This window comes from Colias philodice, chromosome 5 (genome assembly GCF_061535455.1).
Source record: "Colias philodice isolate Cphi_HAF_F1 chromosome 5, ilColPhil1 Martin Lab GWU primary, whole genome shotgun sequence".
In the NCBI taxonomy this organism is placed as follows: Eukaryota; Metazoa; Arthropoda; class Insecta; order Lepidoptera; family Pieridae; genus Colias; species Colias philodice.
In genome coordinates, this window is record NC_143090.1 from 3660798 (window position 1) to 3685159 (window position 24362).

A 24362-nucleotide genomic window follows, 5' to 3' on the forward strand; every position below is an offset into this window, starting at 1 on the left:
ATCATGAAAAATGTTTTAGATTTTTACATACACTGATTAAATACGAACTATAAATATTCCAACTTAGTAAATAGAGATTCATATTATAAATACTTCTGAGACATCTTTTCACGTCACTCAAATTATTTTCAACTTTGAGAACTCTGTTCATACATTTTAATCAAATTTAAATGAATATCAAACATGTAGGCTGTAAGTGCAAATGTCAAATGAGTGTGGGATTTAGGAACTTAGTGAGTTGTCAAAGATAGCTTTTGGTATAGAATACTCTAGAGTGGGATGTTGTGGATCAAAACCAGTAGCTGTGACAAATAATATTGAATGTAAAGGAGTTGGTAGTTTTTATGAAGGAATATGTAGAGTCATATGTAGAGTAGATTTATAGTAGGTTTTGTTTGTGATAGGGTAACTCTTTTAAGTTTTCTTATTTATTTATTAGGCAATAGAGTTGGATATTCATTTTTATTCTTATTATATTATGTACAAAATACAAATGCACACAATAAACACTATTTGTCAGGGGGTTTGTCATTCTTACTATTTGTCAGGGGACACATTTGCTTACAGGGGACACCTACCTATCCATAGTTTATATCTAATATAATATTATTATCCTAGAAATTCTTTATCATTTAGAGCTGATCTAAGCCCTATTCTAAGCCCCTCAATCTATTAAAATAGCCACCCAAATCAAGCAATGGTTCAGCTGTATCCAGAGCAGTCGCAATCAAAGAATCGGCGTCTTTATTGCCAGCACATTAGCATCGCTATCTAACAAGATAAGCCCCTAACATCTCGGCTCCGCTCCTCCGAACAAAATGAGGTAGAATTTAAGATAACACGCTACATCTCACGGACTAATTTGGCATCGATTTTGCTTGGAAAATTTGTATTTTCTAACGCGTTATGAAAGCTTTTGTGCCTTTATTATGTATTTACGGTAAATATTTTACGGTTAATTAATAGAGCGTGTAGTTTTTATATTGATTTTGCGTTTGATAGCTTTTGATTGAGATTTTTCGTTACTAGAAAATAAACTATAATGGATATTGACATAACCGTAAAAGGTCAAAGTACTACGTGGTACTATTACATATTATACTTAAAATGTTTGTGACAGGGAAAATATGGTTTTAAGATGGTTCCATACATTCATTCAATACTTTCACGCAAAAGACTGTTCGGATCTTGGTATATTTTGCCCAGATATGGATTATAGGATTATAGGATATTACCAAATAGGAATTTTATCTAATTACGTACTTCGTGACTGAAATCGCGGATGGAAGGAAGCCTGTTTAAAAATAAGACAAATACTTTTTCATTTCCTAAAATTAATCTCTCTCATTATTTTACTATTAAAATCCAATAATTCACAATCTATATTTCTAAAAAAATACTTCTTTTACTATTCAATTTCTCCCGCGATTGGTTGAATACATTACCTGCATAACATATTGAAAATTTTCAGATTAATTTAACGAATCACTATTTTGAATAAACACTTTAAAAGGCAGGCACGATGTTTCTTACACTATGACATTTAGTTAGGAACTATGGTTAGGAACCTATAGAATAAAGATAAAAAATTGTAATTACAATGCCTATCTTAAGTCCGGTACATTATTCGTAAATTATAACATTTCTAAGTATTCCAGAATTTCCGTTCAGTTAGCCAAGTAGAATTTCAACACGTAGTTGCGCTTCTAAACTTTGTCTCGGTAACTAATTCAATGTACATTGTTATACAGTTTATATGTTTAACAGATCCAGTCGTGTGACAGGAATACAGATAATATAATATGGTAACGGCAGAATTTACGTAGCATGAATTGATTGCGTATTTTATGGATTACTTTAATAGTTAAATGTATAAATGTAGAAATCCTGGAGTGATGAATTCTGAGAATGAGTATACCGAATAATATTTAAAATGTTGGAATCAATTAGTGTCATTGTTGAAGTCAGCAATCAGCATGTCGATTATGATTTATGCCCAGAGTTGAGGTACATTTGTCTCCAATTTTATATCAGACAGATATTTATCAAAGCTTATGTGTATCTTTGTAATTTGTGATTCTGCATTGTTGAATTAATATGATTGAAATATTTTTTCATATTAAGTAAATATTAGCAAATATTACTTAACTGATATAAAATATTAAAATACCTACTCAGTAATTCGTTTAGATAATATTGTAGACCATTAAAATACAAAAAAAAAGTACTACTTTATATACTACCTATACAACTTTCATGAACACAAGATCGTCAAGTATTACAAATACAATGTATATTTACATTTATATTATTTAGGTTTATATAATTCTTCAGCAGCTTTTTTCATTTAATTTTATTGAGAATAAAAAGGACTAGCCGAGCCATTCTGCGGGGAGTGTGAATTGCTTTTCTCGCACGTCAAATTATGAAACTCACTCACACTTGAGAGAAGCTTGTATCACACGGGTTGTTTTTCTACCTTTTAAATGAAATTATTTTTAACCTATGTTCAAAAACAACGGAAATTCTTAATGAAGGGTTTCTTTTTGCTTTATATGTTTTCTTCTGTTTGTTAATTATACAAGTGATAAGTTCTTCGGATTATTTTCTTGTTTTAGATTTTAGGCATCGTCTTCTGTATAGGGTTTGATGAATTTGTTATACTCTTTAACTTTAATAGCGTGAAAAAAATATTATTTACATACTTACATGCATTTATAAATCCTATGTATTTAAAAAACCGTTTAAAATGAAAACGCTTTATTCCGAAAGTTGTAGAATAAATTGGTATTTTAGAATGGCGCATTATACAACATAGAAATGAACATTTGGCATCCACAACCTAATTAGTGAGACACGAACTCATAATGACCGGATGTTTGAACCTTATCGCTATAAAACTTTTGCTTTGCACATTGCACTGTATATTACATGCTTTTAAAATTGTTTATGCTTTGTTGTTATTTCGTACTTTGTTTTGTAGTTCGCAATAGATATGAAACACGATCATTTATGTTTTTTGGTTTCAAGTCCCAGAGGTATCATCAATTTATTAAGTAGATAGGTAGTAACTGGTCCAGCAGAGATCATACAAGGCTTTATAAATCACATTATAATGCATATGTAAGAATGTTTGTATTGTACATGAGAGTGTCCTTATTGAACTTTAGCTGTATTATGTTACAACAATTAGCTTTGCCCCGTGGTTTTACCCGCACTGCTCCTTTCCTGTTGGTCTTAGCGTGATGAAATCTAGCCTATAGCCTACCTCGATAAATGGAATATCTAACACCGAAAGCATTTTTCAAATCGGACTAGTAGTTCCTGAGATAAGCGCGTCCAAACAAACAAACAAACTTCAGCTTTATAATATTAGTTTAAATTGTGCTTATTGAACCGCAGTAGCTATTTTATTTTACAATATATATGCACAAGATGAAGTCTTGATAGCATGATAAAGGTTTCTTCTTATCTAGTGCATTCATCGATGTTGATACCTGGATAAAACCTCTTAACAAGATCAGCTTAACAGTTTTCTAGAAACAGCGTACTTAGTTCATGTCATATTTCTCAGAAGATAGTTTCTGTTATACCCTTATAGCTGTAGAACGAATCTATTTTTAAATTACATTGCCTTAAAATTTGTTGTCGTTTTAATATTGTGTAGGAAAATTCTAGTCATGATAAAAACTGAATTATTATGAAGATAAACTCCTATAACAGCTATACATATTATGTACAGAGTCGAGTTCTAATGAAGATTATATTCACACGAAGTAAGTCGGAGTTTGCAATGTACTACATAGTTGAGGTAATACGTATATAAGTTGAGGTTTCCGCATCCCATGCAAGTCCCATGTATATTAACCGCTTACACCGCCCTTATTTCCTTCACAGTGTATACAATAATTTTATATAACGTACATAATATAGAATACGTTATATAACGTAGCAGTAAAATCGTTTAATAGTTAAAACTGTACGTTAAATATTTTTTTAAAGAGAATACTTGGAGCGTGATACACATTCGTTAGCAAAGGCAAAAATATAGATTTACGATTTTTGTATGTTTGTCTGTATGTATGTCCGGGCTAAACTCAAAAAGTTCTATATGGATTTACTTCAAATTTGGTACAGCTTGAGTCCTGAGAAAAGACTGATAAGTTTTATCCCGGAAATCCTACAGGAATGGGAACTATGCGGGTTTTTCTTTGACAACACGAGCGAAGCCGCGGGCGGGTCGCTAGTGAGTTTATATAACGTAGATAATATAGAATGTGCTATAAACTAGCCCACTGTGGCATTGCGATGTCTGAAAATGTTACATATCCGCTGGGAACAGTCCAACTTTCCCGGCCTATGTCTGGATCGTAATTGCCAATCTTGCCACATGTTTATGTATTGCGTTTGTGTTTTAATATGACAGGATGTTAAATTATATAATTTGGTTTTTGAGGTCAAAGGTATGTTGTTAGATGGTCGTTAGAGTTTTATTATTATGCTCTTAAGAATAATTATTGTTTTGTAACCTAGCAACCGTATTGAATAAAAGTTTCCAAACAACCTAGTAGAAAAAGTAATATTGGAAGTGCACGAAACAGTGTATTAAACTAAAAGAAAGGACTAAAATAAACCTTATCCGCTGTTGGCAAAGTTGTTTCTATAACTTTCAAGTAATTTTCATGTTTGATTTCTATTTATTTCATCACTTTTAAACGCTAATTAGGATGAAAATACATGAAAACTTGTATTCACATGGAATGTATATAAAGACATTTATTGTAAATTCCATTCGCAGTTGAAGCTTCCCAAACATTTCGTGACAACCACGAAACGCTTTAAAACAATTAGAGAGCACAAAGAGAGACAACAATGGGGGCGGCATATTCATAACTACGCATCCCACTATTAATTTATTTATCCCGTATCTCGGGAAAGCGTTTAATTTAAAACTTTGTATGAGGGACTAATCTTACTTTCGTGTCAAGGGACCGTTGTCTCCGCCGGTCCCTTCGCCGGGCTGCATGGATAATGACCGAGTTTTAGAATTACAATTTTACACATCCCTCTCCTACGCCTGACCACTATAAGCTGACCCTTCCAGTCGTGCGGAAAATCCTGTTTTCAGTCCAGCGAAAAATAAAAAGACAGCTCCGAAAAAATTGGACGATTTATAATTTTAAAAGGGTTCGGGTCAGCTTTACTTATTGTCTTCGCAGACGAATTAACGGTCGTATTTAATTCAAAGGACTAACTCTATAGAACGGGGATAACGACGACCCGGCTTTGTTATGGGATTTGTCATTAAAAGTTTTATTACATCTTGCACGCTAGAGAGATTGCTAAACAGATTTAGGAAACATTTAATAATCTCTTGTAAAGGCAATCATTACGTTTATGTTATATACAAATATAATATGACAATAAGGTAATTATTTAATTATGGTTTTGAGCTATATGACTCTATATTTATTTTCATAGAAGCATAGATTTGTTAAAACAATATAAATTAAGACTAAAATTGATTCAAATCAAATAGTGCTCGTCGCTCGAATCAAAATTCATCTCGGAAGTGAACAAACCTCAAGTCTGTGCTAGAGTTCATCGACCTCTGTTATGTGGTTTCTACTGAAAAGCCACATTTATTATCGGTGTATTAAATTTGAAAATTTTATGGGTTTCATCAATTTAGATCAAGTCTACTCTTACAATAATAATATTATAAATAAGATTGAATAATTATATTATCTAATCGCAAATTAATATAATAATTTATCATACTTGTTATAATATGATTGAAAATCATCAAGGTTATCTTATAAACATAGATAATTACGTAATATTGCTTTCATATTTTTATTTTCCATCTTTTACGAGGAAATTCTTATTTTTCAATGCGTCAAACACACAAGTAAAAAAAAACGCTTTTTCATCTTTAAAGTGTAATTCAGGTCAAGTTAATCATATTAATAATTTTAAATTGACCAAACCTACTTTATACCTAAACATTTTATCCAATAAATTTAAATCCACAGATATCTCAAAAATAAAACCTGAATCTCTTAATACTTTTTACGCTTAGAAATTCGTCGCACATTTTTATCAAATTCGCCAATACATTACTTACTTTTCCTTCACATTTAGTGCTCTTACATGTATGAAATATGAAGCAGTTTGAGCTTTCAAATTTATTATCGTTATTCTATAATCCCAGATGAGCTACCAAGAGATATGACACCATTTAACATTCTCTAACACGTTTTCTTTCGCTATCTTTATAAAGAGGATTATTTATGTGCGTTGTTTTTGCTCTGCTTTTTCAACGACTTATGAACTTAAGCTTCTATTTTTAAAACATATAAAATCTCTTTATTAGTTATAATTAATATACCTAATGCAATTGTATTATTCAGCAAATTTTTACTAAAGATGACGAATTTAGAACCTTCCTCATCCTACCAAAGTTTGTGAATATGTATATGGATGCATGTCGTACTTATTTTTCCATATAACATCGAAGCAATTAATCTGAAGAATGAATATGGCATTAGAGAGTAGATGACCAGCTAATTATCATGCCACACACTTCATGCGATGTAATGTCTTCATAATAATATAAATAGTTTATCATTTTCTTTTATCCTCATGAGAACTCTATGCATTATTTAGTATATATTTAAAAATCAAAAGCGGTGGTCTGCTAGGTATTCAGTAACCGTAAAAAAAGTAAAGTAGTAAAGTCTATTTTAGCTCCGATTGAAACTATAGCACAATCACCTTTATAGATTACGCTTATTACTGCTTGGACCTTTATACTACGATTCTAGGCAATATCTTCTATTACAGAAAATCAATTTAGTACTTATTTAATCCTTAATTTTAAATGTTATCTCTGCATGCAACAACAACCTGTAACCTTGTTAATTATCTCGCCACGTAAAAGGTTGCTTTATGCCTCTGTTACGTGCATAATTTATCGTATATACGTGATCCAAGAAAATGAAACCTTTTGAAAGCATTGTAAATCCGTAAAATATGGACAAGGAACATTCGCGTCTTAACAATGGAACGGTATACAATGGAAATTGTACTAAATATATGAACTCATAGTTGATATGATCTGCTTGTATTGACTCTGTTACAAGTTATATAAGTTTAAGCTTCCTTGTTAATGGTGACGTTTGTCTATTTTAAATCACATGTAATTCTCATGATCCTAAAACTAAAGGTTGCCTGGAAGAGATCACTGATTTAGCGATAAGGCCGCCTTTTGTACATGTTCTTTTCATTCAATCATACACATTTTAATTTAACTTTATCTAAAAGCTTCTTTATTTTAGTCTTGAAATCTGCAATTATAATTATGTGTGTTAGGGATACAAGCTTGACAGAGAAAGACCTAAGAGTTGTTTTCGTTTGTGATGAGTTCTAGAATTGATACCTTAATACGGGAAAAATCTTGTATTCCTATTAATAATTTGTAATATTATTAACATGACATCTGAATTTCTACCACTTAAGCTTTGCTTTTTTGTAAATGTTCTATTTATTGAAACAATATAAATATATTATGCTATTCAAATGTTTGAATCTTGACCTTAGAAATAAACTATTTAATTTATATTTACACCCTTTCAGGATATAAATTTACATGGACATGAAATAGCAAGTCTTACAGAGATACATGTAGGTACATAGTTTCGCAGAAGCTCAAACAAAGATAGCTGGAAGCAAATCGAGTGAGATATTATCAGCCCTCCGGCTTCAGGGTCATTAAAATGAAATTTGCTTTCATGTTGCCACTATCGCAGATTTGAGTAAATATTATACAAGTATAGGTATAATTTAACGACCAACAATTGAAATGTAGAGAGATATAATGTTATAAGTATGTTTTTAAATTGTTTTAATTACACGAACCCGAATTCAATGTAGTTGAACAGTTTGTGTCATACAAATTATCGATAACAATTCATTAAAAAAAATACACATTTATCCCGTATAGAAAAAATCTTGAGAATATTCACCTTTTCTTGTTTAACTTTCTTCAAAGATCTCTTTGTAAAGAGTGTAATCGACAGTTTAAATTTTCTCTTTAGGTAAATATAATAACGAACTTTAATTAAACCTATGATCACTACTTATAACAAATCTTTTAAAATATTACTTCTCGACAGAACTGCATTTTAAAATATTAAATCTAATCATTCCACATCACAAAACCCTCTTATTTTAATTCACTCTTAAAAAGATACTTAAATCTTATGATACGTGTTTTGCTTTTCTTATAAAATCTGTGTGGCTGCTCTCTCAGTACAAACAATTATCTTTTAATAATGTTTATAAAGTGCATTAGCATATAAACATCGTGTGGAAAGTGCACACAATTCAAACTAATGTCGTTCAAGCAAACGCTGCCGAAAGTTAATAAAACTTTAGTGTTTTAGTTAAACGGCAAAACGCGCGGAAATGGCCAGGCTTTTAATTGTTATTGTTGTGAGTTTAATGAGTGGAGATGTTTTCCTCAATTCATTACTATAATATGTGCTAGATTATGTGAATTTAAAGAAAAAACTCATAATTATCTCTAACATTATGTAAAAAAACCTTATGCTACGATACTTTGGACTAAAAATTTATTCACCGCATTCGTTAATAGCCATCTAAAAGATAGTTGAATATAAATTCAAAGGTTATCAATAAATCAATTGCAACAATATTTAATTCATATAATACTTGTCAAATAAGTTATAGCCCTTTTCAAACACAAACGTAAAGCAAAGGCATGAACAAGTAACCCTCCCAAGTTGATTGCACACAATTCCGCACAAGCTTTGTCGAATCGAATATCCCTAAATTTGCTTCAGTTTGTCCACTACACCTTACACTACCGTCGCTTTCAAGTGGCGATGCAATTACCGCTCAAAGAGTTTATTTAGGAGGAACTGTGTGTCTTGATCTCCGCGGTCGACGAACAAACAACACTGTTTGTTATACAGAATCTCTGTTTAATCAAAGTTATACCTTACATTGATATATACCTTGTTTACCGTATATGGACTGTATAAATAGATGGTTGTAGGTCAGAAACCTTATGTACTTTAGGGTTAAAGTCAAATGTCGTGTATGAAATACTATTTAAGGAATAATATCATCAAAGAAAGACTGTAGTGTATTTACCAATATTTTAGTGAATAGAAATAGATCTTGTTTACGTTCGAAAGGTTAATTGATTCGGTTATAACATTTTTGTCTTCTAATGACGTACTATCATAAATTAAATATTATTTTGGTCACAAAAATAACTTTAATGTTACGAGGGTGACTTTATTTATAGTTAAACCTGACACGTGGAAACCAACTATTTGTATGACACAAAAAAATAAATGGTATAATTTGTTCTTATAACTGGCGTATTCTCACTCATTTTAAATAAGCTTTTAATAAGCATCTTCTTAAAAAATTAGAAATTGCTGATACAAAATTCTTGCAAGTGACTCTCAAAGAATATATAATTAATAATAATAATATTCATATTTTAAACCACAAGGGTTGCGATTCCATTACGTGTTATTATTTGTAAATTTATTCACGTATACAACTCAAGGCAATTTCTTACATTTTTGAAGTTCTTTAATTTCCGCATGTAAATAAAGAGCTCGTTCGTCTTTATTTGTATTTACGACGTGAAAACTTTTCACGTTATCAAAATGAATTGTGTATGAATTTTTTGGTGGCGTATTTTATAAAATTGCGTCACAATTTAATAGGAATTCCTTTGTCGAAATTTACCATTGTAATTCTCTTATGGAGGACGTTTTTTGTTATTTCCAAGAAACATTAATTAAAAAATATGTGGTAGAAATATTATTTGCATAAGGATGTGTTATTATAAAAAGTGTGTAAGAATAGGAAACATTCATTTTGCGGGGAGGGAATCGAGTCTCTTTATAGAGGCTATAAGGACTCTCAGAAAAAGTAGGATAAATTCGATTGCTGCGGCGGTTTCACGAGTGGCGTGGCGGTCCAAGTCATCACTAAGGTTAATTGAAAAATGCGGCTGATAAAAATTTTCTTTATTCATTCTTTTTTTTTATTAAAATTACAATTTAAATGTAAAAGTTAACTCTATTATAGAGCACTTGCAATTGCGGATTCGGGGTAATTTCGGAAATTCGTAGATTTTCAGAGCATTGTTTCATTGTTAATATCGTGTAGGTAACATATGAAAATATATTACCTACAGGTTTGATAATAATGACATCCATTTAAAAATATATTGTATTACCACAAAACAATTTAAACACAGTCTAACTTTAAACCAGGGATCTGTCATTTTAATAGTTGTCTTTGTGAAATACGACAAAACGAGAGAACCAGAATCCTGTCTAAATTTTTTTTTGTGGTCAGACAGATAAAATTCTGGATTGTGTTTCACTTATCGTTTTATGTTATCGGATTTAGGTACTATTTACCCACCCCGTCATCCTTAATTGTGCTCCAGCAGTTTATATTTTAAAATTTCATTGAAACTTTATAACTGTCTAATAAAAGTTAACATCACATGCTATTGTAGCTAATGAAAGGAAGCAAACAGCCAGCAAGCTAACAATTTGCATTATTTACTCGCTTCATAATATTTATTCTCTAGGTAAGTCAGTTTACACGAACTTCTAACACTAATGAACTTAACCACAAGTTCAGTTCGTGATCTGGGTTAATGGAGCACTACAAAAAGCGTTCAACATTATTTATTTCACTGCAGGCTATTATAATTAGTTTGTTTTATATTCCATTGTTATCTTTAGTTGAGCGTATTTGCTGTTGCGGGGTTTTGTGTTTGGTTACCGTTTTCGATTGGACTGTGGTTGTATGGATTCTTCACTTCAGATGGTTTTGTTTATTGACTGTGTGTTATTTACAAATCTTACGAAAAAGAGTGAAATAAAGATAAAATAGCCTAGTAATTTTGAGGATAATGATAATTAATATGAATTAGATGTGGTCATGCTGAAAAAATTAGTAGTACTCGTGAAACCAAAATACGAAAATTATCAAAGTAGGTAGGTATACAAATAATCTGTATTTAAACTTTTTGCTACCTTATCCAACAGTTCCTTATAATAACAGAAATTCGATAATTTTCTTCATCCTATCAAGTTTTAAAGTCGTGTTTTAACTACAAATATGTTTGTTCTACCAACTCATGTATGGCCAACATTTAATTTTATTCCATCCCATTACACGCGTAACATTACATTGGTCTGCGTTACAAATGAACTCGTACATATTGCTTATCTGCAGATTCTGCGTACAAAGGAAAATGCCGGCTGATCTATTATGCATCGCACAAACCACAGGCACTGCAAAACTAATATTTCGTCTCTCTGTAGGTACTGCCCATTTCAATATTGGTACTATTTGTTGAATATTTTGTCTGGCCTGAATTGTACACTTAAATCTTGGCATGGTATAAACTCTTTAGGACTTTAAAGGTATAAATTATTAAGTTTAATGTGTATTGTGAAGTATTTGACTTGATGAAAGTAAACTGACATGAAAAACGTTTTGAAAATAAATGAACACAAATAATTTTTCACTTATTTTTATTCATAAATAGTAGTGCACATTTAACAAGTAGCTTCAAGGTATATTACATTTACAAACTATATGATATAAGGTTTATATATCTATTGATTTTACGCACGTTAAGAAAATTTACTTTTACAGAAATAAACAAACAATGCTAGTATATTTACAAAACTGATTTTATATTAATTTCGAATGGCTACAATTTAATTTCTATTGTAATAACAGTAAAGTTCAAAATGCCACCAAGAAAATAACATATGTATCTCATCTTCTACAATCGTTACATAGTAGAGATAAAAATGCTAATCGGGTTTTATTTACAACATGTATACTTATATAAATGTACATTTACACTACACTTACATCTACATATCCTGGAAGCACACAGAAATCATTTTACATATTATATTTTGTTACAATATTATATATTATACAAAATGTACCGTCTGCGACAAACTAGAAAGTTCTAGAAATACGTTTAATATACATTATTCACTCATAGTGTCGGGAATTCTAAATTTTCACGAGAAAAATTTTCAGAGATAACGTAATTTTATGGAAGTACAGGAATATCTTTTCAAATATAACCAGATAAATTGAGATGACAGCAGAGCGAGCGTCAAATATCAAAGCTTTCGTGAATACAATTATCATCGGGAATACTATAGGTATTATGTACAATAATTATTATAACATTTCCCTGAAATACGAAATCACAAACATAAATAGAAAGCAATATACGCACTAATGTAATCTAATTTCTCTCAATATGTGTTAATTTGAAACTGTTATGAGTAGGTTGGCTAATTATTGTGTCTTGTTATTGTATGTTAACATCTGACATGGAAATCAAGAGTTTATACAAGGGTATTTGTTGATTTTTTAAGTTTTAGTTTGTAGTGTTACGGAAAATAATTGAATGACATATCGAGTGGTATTCGTTGTTGTTAACTTTAGGCCTTGAAAAGTAAGGAGTTAGGATAATTAATATTGTAATTGTCGTACGTACATGACTTACCTATTCCGTTAATCAAACCCTTTTTTATGCAAAATATTATTATAGATGTCGATTAAATAATGGTTAATTAATAACTAAAATTAACGATTACATTAACCTAAAAATCAAGTAATATTAACTTTGTTCAATAGTTCAAGATTAAAACAAACAAAAGTGAGGTGTTAATAAAAAGCACAATCAACTCAATGATCTTTTATACTAAAGATTCTCCAAATGACACAAGACTGAAATAAATTAACCGTGAAGCTTTTCATAGAGTGAATGGCAGGCACAGAGCATACAAAATGAACGATATTATCGCATCCAACGGGTCATTAAAATGAAATTTGCGCTCGCTTAGGAATAATCTTTTTACGAATCTGTAGCAGAATATTCTTTATTGTCCGTAACGATTGTACTAGGTGAATAATATAAACTATTGTCACTATTGTATAAGTAGCTGGTATGTATAGTTTGTCCCGTAGTTCGGAGAAAGCATTAGCATTTGTTTCTTAGATTGATTTACGATTGAATAGATTGATCTTTAGGTACCTCTTCGTCACTTTTAGAGATATAGGGGATCTATTCTTAAAACAGAATTAATAAGATTGAAGTAACGTTAAAAAAGTATCATAAATTTAATCCTTTTAAAAATAATACATTTTATAATACGAGTAAAACCCATGTCATGATAGTGCCGCACAACAATGATTTATTTTCCATTTTCTGATTCATTTACATAAGTAATTACTGCGGATTTTGCTTCTCATAACATATTACAATTAGGTAAAGAACGGCTTAACAAAAACATTTTTGGTTTACGTTTTTACAACACATATGTAATTCATTAGTATCTGGCAATGTTACAGTTGAAATTAATTTAAAAGTACATATTATGTTTAACAACCTATAACCATAAAAACATTATAGTTTGTGTTCAAACAATTTTTATTATACGAACTGCTTCATAAACACAAGCTGTCTGAACTAAGCGAGCAATGTAAATGAGCCATTACTGGTCCTTTGGTTTACAACAATTAAAGATATGTCTTATCATTTCTGTACATTATATTACACGGCTATACATCTTCGTCATCATCATCTTCTATTTCACCGTTCTTCCCCTTTTTTATTGGCGCACACAAACCGTTTTTACATCTAAGTCCCGGTTCACATGTTCCTTGGAAACCACCACAATGTTCTCCGACAGTCCTTGCACACACTTGACAGCATCTGTTGGAAATAAGATAATTATGAATATAGATATTATATGTGTTTTAGTTGAGGCTTTAGGTGAGAAGCTTTAGACAACTTTAGTGGGTGAGTCTCGAATAGGAAATGATAGATAAATATTTAGTAGAGACATTTAGCAGGTCATTATATGTTTTGATTAATAGAGAGTGAGATCTAAGTTACGTAAAAAATGTGAATTGAGTATTTCAATAATATTTTAATGATTTGGAGATCGAATCTGACACCATACTGCCGTGTATGGTAGTACCTACCTGTGTGTTTGTATAAACTATAAACCTGTAAAACAAATGACTTTACGTCTACCGCGCTATTATTAAAAAAGTTAAAACTTTTTTATCTGTAATACAGAAATAGTGACTCGCGTGTAGTTAAACAAAGTTCCATAGTACTTTATTCAACTAAGCCCTGATACAGGGAAGTTTTAATGTAATTGCATTCACAACTCCATTCAAGTTCAAAAACTTTCCGTCGTGACCGCCACTGAGTTGATAACGGGAACTTTACAATCATTTGGAAACAATCTTTGTAATTACCTTCTTTGTATTCTCTTTATATCAAGGGAAAGAAAATAAATATTAGAACATATAAGAAAAATGCAGTCAAAGTAATCTCATCTGTTTTGAATTTTAGATGATTAACATCGAGGACAATGTCGTTTTTTCATGATAATTAACAAATAAAACTTATAGCTTCGTTTTATTTTAATGAGCATAAAAATAACCAAGATTACTAAATGTATGCGTACATCGTAGTTCTTAATACTTTTATGGGATTACCTTATAATAATAACTGATCTATGAACCAACCTAACTTTTCAAATAAGGTTAATATAGTTATGGTTAACTTTGACTTGTTTAATTGTTTATCTTGTGGCTACTTCAATTAGCCGGTTGTGTTTAATAACCGTTGATTTCAATTAAATTCATTGTATAATATTCTAATACACCCTTTCATCTCTCGAAATAGTAAATAATGCTATTAAATACAATTCGAATAAATTCTATTTAATAATACGTTGGGACACAACCATATCACGTCGAATGAGGGATGCATTAGATTAATATTACATTAATACAATCATCACTACATAGTATAAAACAAAGTCGCTTTCTCTGTCCTTATTTCCCTATGTCCCTTTGTATGCTTAAATCTTTAAAACTACGCAACGGATTTTGATGCGGTTTTTTTTAATAGATAGAGTGATTCAAGAGGAAGGTTTTAGTATATAATTTATTAGGTTTTAGACAAAGCGGGCGAAGCCGCGGGCGCGGTAAGCTAGTATTAATTAAAATAATCTTATCTAATAGGTACGTATTTAAAGATTAATTCAGTTAATCTGCCCTTTATGTCATAACGAAATAAGAAGATAACTATTGTCAGTCTAGAATTGTAAGCCAAGAATAACGAGGTTTCTCAATCCCGTTAAATATTATGAAGATAGATTGTACTGTAGTAGACTGCAGTAGCATAAGTGCAGAAGCCACCCCGTTTCACATTATCTACTTTTATATTTAAATTTTAATTTTAATGGATTTATTTCAAATATAATCACACTATTTTCATCATACTGTTAATGTTTTGCACTGCGGGTGCATTTGATTTCATCCCAAACCTACATCAATAGGTAAAGCTTTGAGAACATAAAGCGTAGCGAGTTAGTAACTTATGTAATTGCGTTAGTCGCTGCCTCTATTCAAGTTCAAGTTAACTCCATCCAGGGCAACCACTATTGAACTAATAACATCATCTAGTCTCTCGTCGGAATAATCTACCAGAACACGTATACGAAAATAGAGATTGTGAGTGAAGCTCGCTCTGTGAACTGGGATGAAAATTACCTCGTTAATGTAGGATAGGAATTGGTATTAAATTCTTTACAAGCGGTCAAACTGTTCCGATGAGAGAATAACAAATTACTGAACAGGTTGAACAATAAACCTGTGCATTTATATAGATATAGATGCACATATTCCAATAATGAACGGTGATGATATGAAAGAAAGGTTTTTTCTATTGTTTTAAACAGTCGTGTAGAATTAACGTAATATTAAAAAACACTTTATATCTATAGAAAGTAAATAAAAAACACTATGTAAGAAAGCAAATAAATAACATATTTAAAGTATTATTTCGTTCTATAGAGAAGCTGTGTTCAGAAATAGGCAATCTCCTGAACTTATTAGGTTATAAGGCCGCAGATAATCATAGAAAACATGTACCTTATTTATTTTATATTTTTTCTTTTATCCTCAGGTCCATGCCCTTGTAAAGTAATATTTATTTAGGTGTTTAGGCAAACAGATACTCTGTTTATTTGTAAGATAATATACATTTGTTGCTTTGTAATTATCTATATATGAGATTCACAAACAAAATTCTTTTGAACAAAGTAAAATAACTAAGATTAGAATATTTTAGAGAGATATTTTGATTTCATTTTCATAAATGAAACGAATTTTCATTTTATGATATCCCGAAAATATTAAGAGACGCATAAAATAATATAGAGAAACATAAAAAAAAAATACATTTAGAGTTACCTTAAAATTATTATTCAAACTCAAACATATATTTATTCAATTATCTAGAAAAACTTTCGAATCGTCATAACATATAATATCAATATTTACCTATTAACACCGGTTCAACAAGCAAAAAAACTGACAAAAGAACTCTAGTTATCTTTTAAAATGATGTGAATTTTACATAAACTTGTATTTTGGAAACGCAAGCAACCATATTATATTCATAAATGATATAAATAGGCTCACTGAACTTAGTAATATATATCATACATAATACTACATACTACAATTTAGGTTTAAAATTTAGCACTAAGTACTAGTTTTTCGTGCTATAAGGAAGTTGTTCTAAAATACGTGAATCAATTTTTATTTCTGATCCTTGTGTCATAGCAACATCAACCATCTTCTTTTGTATGTAAGCCGTTTTATAACTGAAAACTATGTATTGAAAACGCTACGCTATATTTATGGTAATTCTAAGTAAATCGCAAACGGAAATTCTAATAATAAAGCGGCTATATTGAATTGTATATGCTTTGTTTTAACAACGTTGAGGATAAATAACACTTTGACTTTGTCGTGTAAAAATAGAACATGTCAAGTACCTTTCCCTAACAATATACAATTTGGGATGGCCGTTAATAATATCGAATACATTTCACGCCTCTCGATTTCGTGACATCAAAGCTTACAGAAATAGAATTTAAAAAGCAACAAAAAATATATAAAATTTAACAACGAGTTTTTCGTAAAACGTGAATCATTATTTTCAGTTAAATTTTAGAATTATCCTGCTCTAGAATTTGATCTATGAAGCGCTTTAGAATTCTTGGAAATTTTCGGCATCGAGTTTTATTTACTAAAAATCATTATCTACTAAAAAAGCGATCCAAAATTAGTTTTCAGTGTAAATTGTGAGTTTTTCTAATAATTCGAATTAATGAAAGTTTAGAAGAAATGAAACTTCGGCGAGCAACAGAAAGCTAGAAGCTACTCCCATTGTTTATCAGTGCCCCTTGTCAGAGTTCTTTGCGTACTCATCACAACATCAGTAAAACTTTTTGAACCAAAACCACACCCCGGACACTCCATACAAAATTATCGTTTTGACAGTCACACTGTAGAGACTGCAAATGTGTGTGTTAACGCTTTATGGTTGGCACATTTGTGACTAGCGTAAAAAAAAATTCGCGTTTTTCTGATGAAATACATCCGTAAACAGCACAATATCTAACCATTTTCTACGAAAAACGATAATCACAAATCCAAAATAATAAAATTACTTTAAGTCAATTTGATTAATGTTGTCAATCTTCGTTGCGTATCGTCCTTGCAGAAAAATATGGCCCATTTTAATCACGATCGCGCGGGGTGAGGTAAGTTTTATTTTGGCGGGAGGCGGAGAGTGACCGTTCTGTAGCGTTTAGCTACTTTTATGTATTCTGTGCCATAACACTGTAGTTATAAGGCTCAATCTCACCTGCACGGGTCCCACACGACCATCCCCAAGCCGGGGCACCCACTAGGCCCCAGCACCTCACACTCGCGCGGATTGCACACACAGTTGTACCCCCGCACCGCCCCCACCACCACCACCAGAGCGACCATCGCCAACCACCTGTTCATACTGTCATCACATTACGCGTCACTTATCGTCCTTATGCTTTTGTGGGAGTCCATCTCAATTAGGGTACGATCTGAAACAAATGAAACGCATATTTTAAATGTCTGCTTTAAACTAAAAACAACATATAAGTATTGGCTTGCTTTTTTTAATATTGGCAGAAATTGAATGTTTCAAAAAAAGTAAGTAGAGCATATTTTTAAAGTAGAGTTTTCCATCCCGTAGAACAATTTCTTGAAATGATTTAAAATATGGTGGCGCAGGTTCTTTATAATAGTTACAAAATTTTCAAACTTTTGATAACATTATGAATTGAGATGATAAAATTCTAAGTATTCTAGGAAAGTTTCAAAAAGAAAAATTATTGTACATTCAAAGAAAGTTAACAACACGATAAATATCTCAGTGGAATTCTCTCCAAGGGCAAATGATTGTTATAAACATTCACTTATAGTTTCAATTTATAAAAATAATATCGAATCTATTCGATCCTTAGACTAAATAACTATAAAACTATATTATAATATGAATTACTCATTAATAATTCCCTATGAGATGTTGTACCTACTTAAAGCAATACAAATGAATAATAGATGAAACTGATCTCTAAATACGATTTAGGTCCCATTTATATTTAGAAGTTGTTTAAAAAACATGCTATGGTAATATTATAATATTATTTGGCGTATTACCCGTAGCGCGTATTTCATAATTGAAAAGGAATTATGAATAATATTAATTAGTATGTAATCGTAAACTAGACTTTATTGAATATCAAGTAGTTTTAATAATAAAACAATTTTGAAGCACTCATATTAACCTTCCTCGCTCACTTGCGTCTTCAGATAATAAAACGTTACAATGTAAATCATGTACTCGAGAACTGAACTTGTGTAAAATATGCAAATTAAAAATTCCTAGCTGAAATGTTTTTCTCCTATGTTGTTTATTGTTTGTTGTTACACGCCAACGCTGCCCACTACGGCTGCCACTACGCTACAATGAGCTCAAAGAATTATGAACATTCCTTTTTTCCATACATGTTTCAAGCAAGCTTCAGCGTTGGTCGATTTTTAGACAGTTTTTACAACACTCCAGTAGGTGTTCTGTTTCAGAATTTTAATAGTTGGCGTTCGCTTTTAGACATTTTCTTTTTTGGATTTGTATCGTTACATGGCCTCGATTTTTTACAAAAGAAGGAAGGGATAAAAGAATATTCGTAGATAACTTTATCTACACTAAAATAAATACTATTGTATGTGATGGTACTGTTGAACATTTTCATTGTGCTAGAAAATTAAGTACGATACAAAATATTTCTTGGAAGTAATCATACAAAATATTCAACATAAATTCATCTTTTCATTATAATATAAGTATCCCAAAATTGGCTTTAAATATATATTATTAAGAAGTTACCTATTAAGTATTAAAACAGAAATATTCCGCTACGACCTTCCAATACAATTTCGTCGATAATTTTTTAATTTTCTTGAAATGTTTTATGGCTTCTAAGGATTCCTTCTACAAAAATTAACCAGATCGGTTTCAAAAAAGGTTATCAGGGTCGATTGATAATTAATTACCTTACATTACAGAGTCTTTTCAAATCGAATATTTGAAAACACGCTTATTGAACTGTGATACAGCCTCCAAGATTTGCGAATTCAAAAGGATTTTCCCTCGAAGTAGGATATTTAAAGACTTCAGTTTTGTTTATGGGAAATGAAAAGGTCTTCAATATACAAATTTAATTTGGTAGGTAGGTATGATTTTCAGCATATCCTTAGCAACTAAATAATAATATTACGAGGTACATATTTAAATCCTAATTTTAGTATCAAAATTCAGTATCAAATTTCAAAACGCGAAGTGAACTGTTTAAATTTATGTATTGTAAAATAAATTAAACACTATATTTTGTTTAGCTAATAGTACAAATAGGAATATACCGAAATTTAAACTCAACTAAGCTTGTAAAAATAATATGCAAACGACGTCACGTTAACAGCTAGTAAGTGTTCAGCGTAGGATGAATCAAAATGTCACAGAAATAGGTAAAATACACAATGAAGAAAAAAGCAATTACATATTTGTTTAACGAAATGGTATTTCCTTCCTTCATACATGATCATTTGTGAGATAATGACGTAACAGAATCAAAAGCTGTTAATGAGATTTCACACGTTTATCCCGTATCTAATAGAATATCCAGATCAAAACCATTATTTCGCAGTTGGCAGATTAATGTCCATGATATCGATATTTAATACGTATCTGAATCAGGCTTGAATCAGGTCATATCGGTTCCAATAATGACGAAGCTCAATTAACAAATTGGTGAGACGATAAACTATTACGAATTATTCTCTGACTGAGCCGTAATTGGAGGCTTTAGCTTGTATTAAGCAATGGAAAATTATAGGTTCGCTACAGGATTTGGAGATAGCATGTTGCAGTGTCTTACTGCAGAATAAATCCGACTCTATCTACTAAATAAAATGTAATATTATAGGAACTACTTCTCATGTATAGAAAAAGTACATATCATTTGCTAGAATAGGTATACTTTGGTATACCTATAGTTATAATGCATGGAAACTGATAGATATAGTCTATTGATCACTATGTCATAATCCAGAATTAGAAGAAGCATTTAACAATATAAGAATATACAAATTTTTATTAAAGTGACTTGTTAATTATCATAGAAGACCTTAATTTTATGAATTCTAATAACCTGCTCTATGTCTTAGAATATTTCCTAAGATTTGAGATATCTAACAGCCAAAATAGTTGTAAATCGTAACACTCCACTAAATTGTTGAAAGCATTAAGAACAATTGAACCCTCAGAATATTGGTGAATAGTGTAGCTAATAGTTCTCGGTAATAGACTTTAAATGTTCTATCGAGTCTTCGGTTAAACTGAAGGTAAGAGGATTACTTACAAGTTTATTTCAATTTGACAAGAGCTGTGTTGAAGACCAAATTGTTAGTAAAGATAATTATACTGTACAATATAATGTTGGTAAATATAATGGTACAATGTACATATAAGTAATGTATATTATGTCGATTGAATGGCGCTTCTGAATGATATCGTATAATAAATAAAGTTGTATAAAAAATCTTTATTATTTTATATATCGATGTGCTTATGATAAACCGCAACGAAATAATATTGCTTCATATTATAAAACAACAAAAACAAGTTATAATAAATAACGTAGCCGAATCCGCGGATGGAAAGCTATTACGTAAAAAATATTTAATAGATAATTACATTTACATATATAGGTATATGTAATCATATTTTATAACTATACAATTATACATTTAATCTTTATGTAGGTCCCAAAACTGACTAAACAGTCCACCGCTTCAGTTAATACGTAAGTTCTTCCAAATTATGAAGATACCCAAGTTCTAATCACTTTAAAAATTATCAAGATGGAGACAGGATCCTTTTGAAGCACTTTAATTATTTTAATGGAGTTTAATTATTCCCAAATTTTTGTTCAAAATAAACCTACTTAATAATATCCTATCGATAGATTTGTAGCTACATATTTTTTTAATTATCATAGAAACATAAGGATATAATTTTGAAAGAATAGTAAGACTACAATAAATTTATTATCTGAAGACAATAAGAAAATCTTTCCATCCGATCGAAATCAACAAATCACGGAAAAACATAAGTGATGTAACTAAGGCACGAAGCTACCCTTAACGCCGGGAAGAGCACGTAAGAACTGAATCTATTGAGATTTGAGTTCTCTTATCTAGTTTTTGGGTCAAATCATGTTATTTTTCTATAAAAGAAGACGATTATTGAATAATATAAGTATTTTTTTGTTTGCAGGACACTGGATTGTATCATTATAAGTACTTTATATGGTGATTAATTATAAGAGATTACCTACAAAGAATGGGAAGGCCATAAACAAAAAAGAAGAAGAAGAAGAACCTACAAAGAAATAAAATGCCTACAAAAAGAATTTTCTAACTACACCTCCCTATATTGAATTGAAAATACAAAGAAAGAAAGGGTCGAAAATATTCCTTTGAACAGCAAAAAATTCAATCTACTTATGAAAATACCAATTTAGAAATAGTGATGAAAGAACTCATAGATTTGCAACATCGTAAAACACAGCTTTCCTTTATTCAAGCTCAACAAAGGATTAATCTTCTGTTTCTTGATTGGGTTCAATAAGATCTAATAACGGGGTAGGTATATAAGGAGGTAGGAGACAATTCGATCTTACCGATTCTTAATGTAATTACTTTAGCAAGAATATTTTTATTACATCCATTTGATTACGAGTACTAAATCGATGGAGGAGATAAAAATTATACCTACCTATAACAAACATCTACACATAAAGTGGATTTATATCCTATAATTCTTAATCTTTATAAATCAACGTTTAAACTAATCATTTTTTGTTGGTTCTTTTCGTATATTTCTGTTTTAAAAGAGAACATTACTTTACTTCCTAAATTGGTATGATAAATTCACTCATTCCTCTATTCCAAGTTCCAACGAGAAATTCCCTTGGAACTTGACAATCTGTTTATTTTAGGTATGCTAATGGACGAAAACTGTTTTGTCAATCGTTCCACTTAATAAATATGGCTCAATTTGCTTTTGCGAGATTTCTCTTGAAATAAATATCAACATAGATTTTATAAAAAAATTTTACTCACCAAACATTAAACTATTTTTTGTTAGTAGGAAAATAATACATTTCAAAGAAGAGAAAAAAATCTACCAAATTTCAAGGAAAATAATAGTTTTTGGTAATACTTTATATTAGTTGAATACTGATACGTCATATTAGTTTGGGTATAAGCATTTACATATCATTGCCTTTCCCAATCTCACTACGCCTCATAAAGCTATACCCAAAGATATCGGATATCAGTCACGTAGCATCAAAGCAAACACTCCAAGTTGTTCACTGAACTTATATATCATTATTTACAATGAACCGAGTCTCTAATCCGCATAATGGTCTCAGCAAATTGCTGATAGAGGAACTTGTTCTATAACAAATAGGCACAATTTGTTAGTTCGAACGTTGGACGCGTAAATTGGCCGCTCTGACCTATTTTATGGAATAATATTAATGAGCCTTAACTTTTGATCTTGTTCGTTTTTTTTTGGATAACATAATTATTGAGTTTTAGACTGTTTAATTTAAAAATTAAAAGTAAGAAAATTTTCGTGAGTAAAAATTATCAAACAGTATTTTTAATATTATGAGAAATTAAATAAGATAGTTCTAGAAAAGTAACATTTGTATGTTTTTATCTATCAAAGGATACTAATAGAAATTACTGTAATATAAAATAATAGTTAAGTTAGATAAACACATTTTTACAAAACCAAAAAATAAAAGAATGCAGTTATAATTATTTATTAACAGTATTCGTAGTTTATTTGAATAGAATATAATAACTTACATTTCACAATTTAAATGCCTTTGGGCAGTACAACATCAACTTTGAAAACAAAAGCGCATGTTGTGAATAATATATGCTCATATAAATTCAGCTAATAAATGGCATCTGTTACTGACTTTAGTAGCTTCCTTTGAAAATTTGTATTGAAATACAAACGCTTATGTATTTGTTCGCGAAGTAATTAAACATTGTTTCCGTTAATAATTAGGCTAAAACGAAACAAAGTTGGTAATTAATTCAAAGTTACTTTAACCTTATTATTAAATGGTATACCTAGGAAATTGAAGCAATTATGCTTTAACACAAGCTTAAGTTTGTCTTTCCAACCTCTAGCTTAATATTAAAGGGATGTTGGTCTTTTGAAATCAATTTTACGTGAAGTCGTGTAAGTATTAATTATAATTTATATTCGACAGTTTAATAATTTATTGGTTTATATGACAGGTATCATGAAGTGTAAATATTGTTAAAAACCTGTAACTGAAACATTTATAAAACTTTAACTAAATAAATAAAACTGTAACAAGTGAATAGTGTGCTCTTTAAAAAATATTAACTATAGACTTAAATTAGCTAATAAAAAAGAAATAGACGATTGGTTTATACACTTGATAAATAAATACCCGATACCTGCCTTTTTATCGTTCTAATTTCAACGCCTACTACAAAAGCTGTAGAAGAACTATAAAATTTTATAGTTCTTATTTATAGGATTTAAATCTTTTAGTAAACAGAATTGTTTACCAACAACCTTCTGTAAATCTAATATTTTTTTAAACAATATTGCAATAGCAATATTTTAGGACATTTAGAACTTAGATACATATTCGTATTTATAATAATTTTAAGGACTATCAATTAGTTTACACGTGGTACGTGGTACATGTTTACGTTTT

The 24362-nt window shown here is 30.3% G+C and overlaps 1 protein-coding gene across 1 annotated transcript in view; it reads right to left on the reverse strand.

Moving 5' to 3' along the window:
* Positions 1 to 11626: 11626 nt before the first annotated feature.
* The window catches only part of cmpy (crimpy), a 31481-nt gene continuing 18745 nt past the window's right edge, over positions 11627 to 24362 (reverse strand). Inside the window, exons 2-3 of the mRNA XM_089695068.1 lie at positions 17849 to 18065; positions 11627 to 13822 (exon numbers count right to left, since the gene is read on the reverse strand). Coding sequence (XP_089551194.1) covers positions 13669 to 13822; positions 17849 to 17994 — 300 coding nt within the window. The 5' untranslated portion in view covers positions 17995 to 18065 and the 3' untranslated portion in view covers positions 11627 to 13668. The remainder of the gene's footprint in view (positions 13823 to 17848; positions 18066 to 24362) is intronic.